Here is a 2500-nt window from a genome sequence, read left to right on the forward strand (position 1 = left end):
GATAATAACAACAACAATGATGATAAGGATAATGATAATAGTAAAACTGATAATAATAACAGTAATAATTATAATGATGATAATAGTAATACAGCTAATAATAACAATAACGATAACAAAAACAGCATCAATAATAATAATGATGATGATAACGACAAAAATTATAATGACAATGATAACAGTGCTAATAAAACTAACAATAATGATAAAGATAAGGACAATAACAATGATAACATCAAAACAACAATAAAACAAAATAAAAACAAAAATCCAGATACAGACCTCGCCATCATCACAACTAACACATCATATCCTTTATCACAATATCTAATTCATATTTGCCATTGTTATATCACGAGCACTGGCCACTGCACGTCAAAGCTGTCTATGTGTTCGTGTCATAGAGGTTATCAAGGATTATCGTGACAGCCGAAGCCTTTTTCTGATCTCTTGATTAATATACCTTGTGGACAGACACGCACGCGGTTCTTGTTATACTTCTGTTGATTTTTTAAAGATTCGTTTAGATATATGTTTAGATTTTTTTTTTTTTTTGGGGGGGGGAGTCTGTATACGCGTGGTTTACCAAGGTGTTAGTTTTTGGTAATCTATGTGAAGTTTTTTTTTTTTTCGTTCTTTCTTTTTCTTTTTCTTTAATATTATGTTTTCTTTGTCTTCCTTTTTTCGCTTTTATCTAAGTTGTGTTTACGGTATTATGCAAGTGTGGTCGGTTTCTATTGCAGCTTCTACTGATCGAATGTGAAAAGTGTCATTAAAGTTTTTCCTTGGATCTATAACACATGTCAAAGGAGACACGAAGTTATTTAATGATCTCTTCATCAACTACATTCACATTTTTTATTACTATGTAACTTTTTTTCAAATATCCGTTTTTACTTCCTCTTCCTCTTCAAATACAATCGCCTTCTTTAACTTTTTGTCATTTTCTTCAGATGTCATTTCTTTTGCATTCATTTTCTTCGTCTTCAAAAGAATGTCTCCTTTAACTGCCTTTTCTTCTTCAAAATAATATCTTTAACATTTTCTCTTTTTTTTAATGCTCTTCCTCAAATATCCACATTACCATCTTCTTCAAATATCATGATCTTCTTTAACTTCCTCTTCTTCTAAAATTAAAATCTTCTTCAAAGTAGCATCTTCTTCTTTGAAATTTCTTTTTAAATATCTTCTTAGCCGCTTATTAACACCTCCTCTCTCTCTCTATCTCTATCTCTCTCTCTAATTATCTCTCTCTGTGTATCACTCTCTCTCTCTCTCTCTCTATCTATCTATCTATCTATCTATCTATCTATCTATCTATCTATCTATCTCTATCTCTCTTCTTCAAATTAGCAATTTCTCCTTTGAAATTTCTTTTTAAATATCTTCTTAGACGCTTACTAACATCTCTCTCTCTCTCTCTATCTATCTATCTATCTATCCATCATTCTATCTATCTATCTATCTATCTCTTCTTCAAAGTAGCAACTTCTCCTTTTAAACATCTTTTTAAATATCTTCTTAGCCGCTTACTAACACCTCCTCTCTCTCCCTCTCTCTCCCTCCAGCTGGCGGAGCTGCACGTCTACATCCTCCCGCAGGACAAATGGATTCCTTTCCGACGTCTGGCGAGGAACCAGGTGGTGGAGGAAACCATCTCCGCGGGCTTCGTGCGCGTCCTGCCCGATGTGACCCTGCATGACCTCCGGCAGGAGTTCCAGGGTCAGTTGGGAGAGGACATCCCGGATAACTATGTCTTCATTAAGAGCGTCGGCAGGAACTTCACGCAGGTATGGTCAGCGAGATGTGGTGTTGGTATGCTGCGTGTGTGTGTGAGAGAAAGCGTGAGAATGAGAGGGGAGAGAGAGAGGGGGGGGAGGGAGAAAGAGAGAGAGAGGGGGGGAGGGAGAGAGAGACGGAGAGAAAGAGAGAGAGGGGGGGAGGGAGAGAGAGAGAGGGGGGGAGAGAGAGAGAGAGAGAGAGAGAGAGAGAGAGAGAGAGAGAGAGAATGAGAGAGAGAGAGAGAGAGAGAGAATGAGAGAGAGAGAGAGAGAGAGAGAGAGAGAGAGAGAGAGGTAGAGAGAAGTGAGAGAGAGAAAAGAGCGTGTGTATTTGTGCGTGCGTGCACGCGCGCGTGTGTGTATGTGTGTGCGCGTGTGTGTGTGTGTGTGTGTGTGTGTGTGTGTGTGTGTGTCTACGCGCATGTGCGTGAGATTGTAACGTTTTACTTTACATTCTAAGTACGTGGTTGTTAAATCATGTGTTTATTTCTGGTAAGTAACCCGTTGATTGTGGCCGAATCGCCTGCCATTTCACACTTCCCATATTTAATACTAGATTTACCCAATAACCTCGCGGAATTTATTTCTAAGCTGCTGTCTTAACTACACAGAAGATTTGATTGCTTCATTCTCATAACTCCCTTTGTGTGTGTGTGTGTGTGTGTGTGTGTGTGTGTGTGTGTGTGTGTGTGTGTGTGTGTGTGTGCATGTGTGAGTGT

General features: G+C 38.6%; 1 protein-coding gene across 1 annotated transcript in view; it reads left to right on the forward strand.

The window, feature by feature from the left end:
* Positions 1-2500, forward strand: part of LOC122265332 (uncharacterized) — a 61038-nt gene that overhangs the window by 26461 nt on the left and 32077 nt on the right. The window contains exon 2 of the mRNA XM_086545788.1: positions 1569-1790. Within this exon, the coding sequence (XP_086401914.1) occupies positions 1569-1790 (222 nt within the window). The remainder of the gene's footprint in view (positions 1-1568; positions 1791-2500) is intronic.

Source organism: Penaeus japonicus, unplaced genomic scaffold (genome assembly GCF_977035675.1).
Source record: "Penaeus japonicus unplaced genomic scaffold, GWHDUDI00000001_assembly GWHDUDI00000017, whole genome shotgun sequence".
Classification (NCBI taxonomy): Eukaryota; Metazoa; Arthropoda; class Malacostraca; order Decapoda; family Penaeidae; genus Penaeus; species Penaeus japonicus.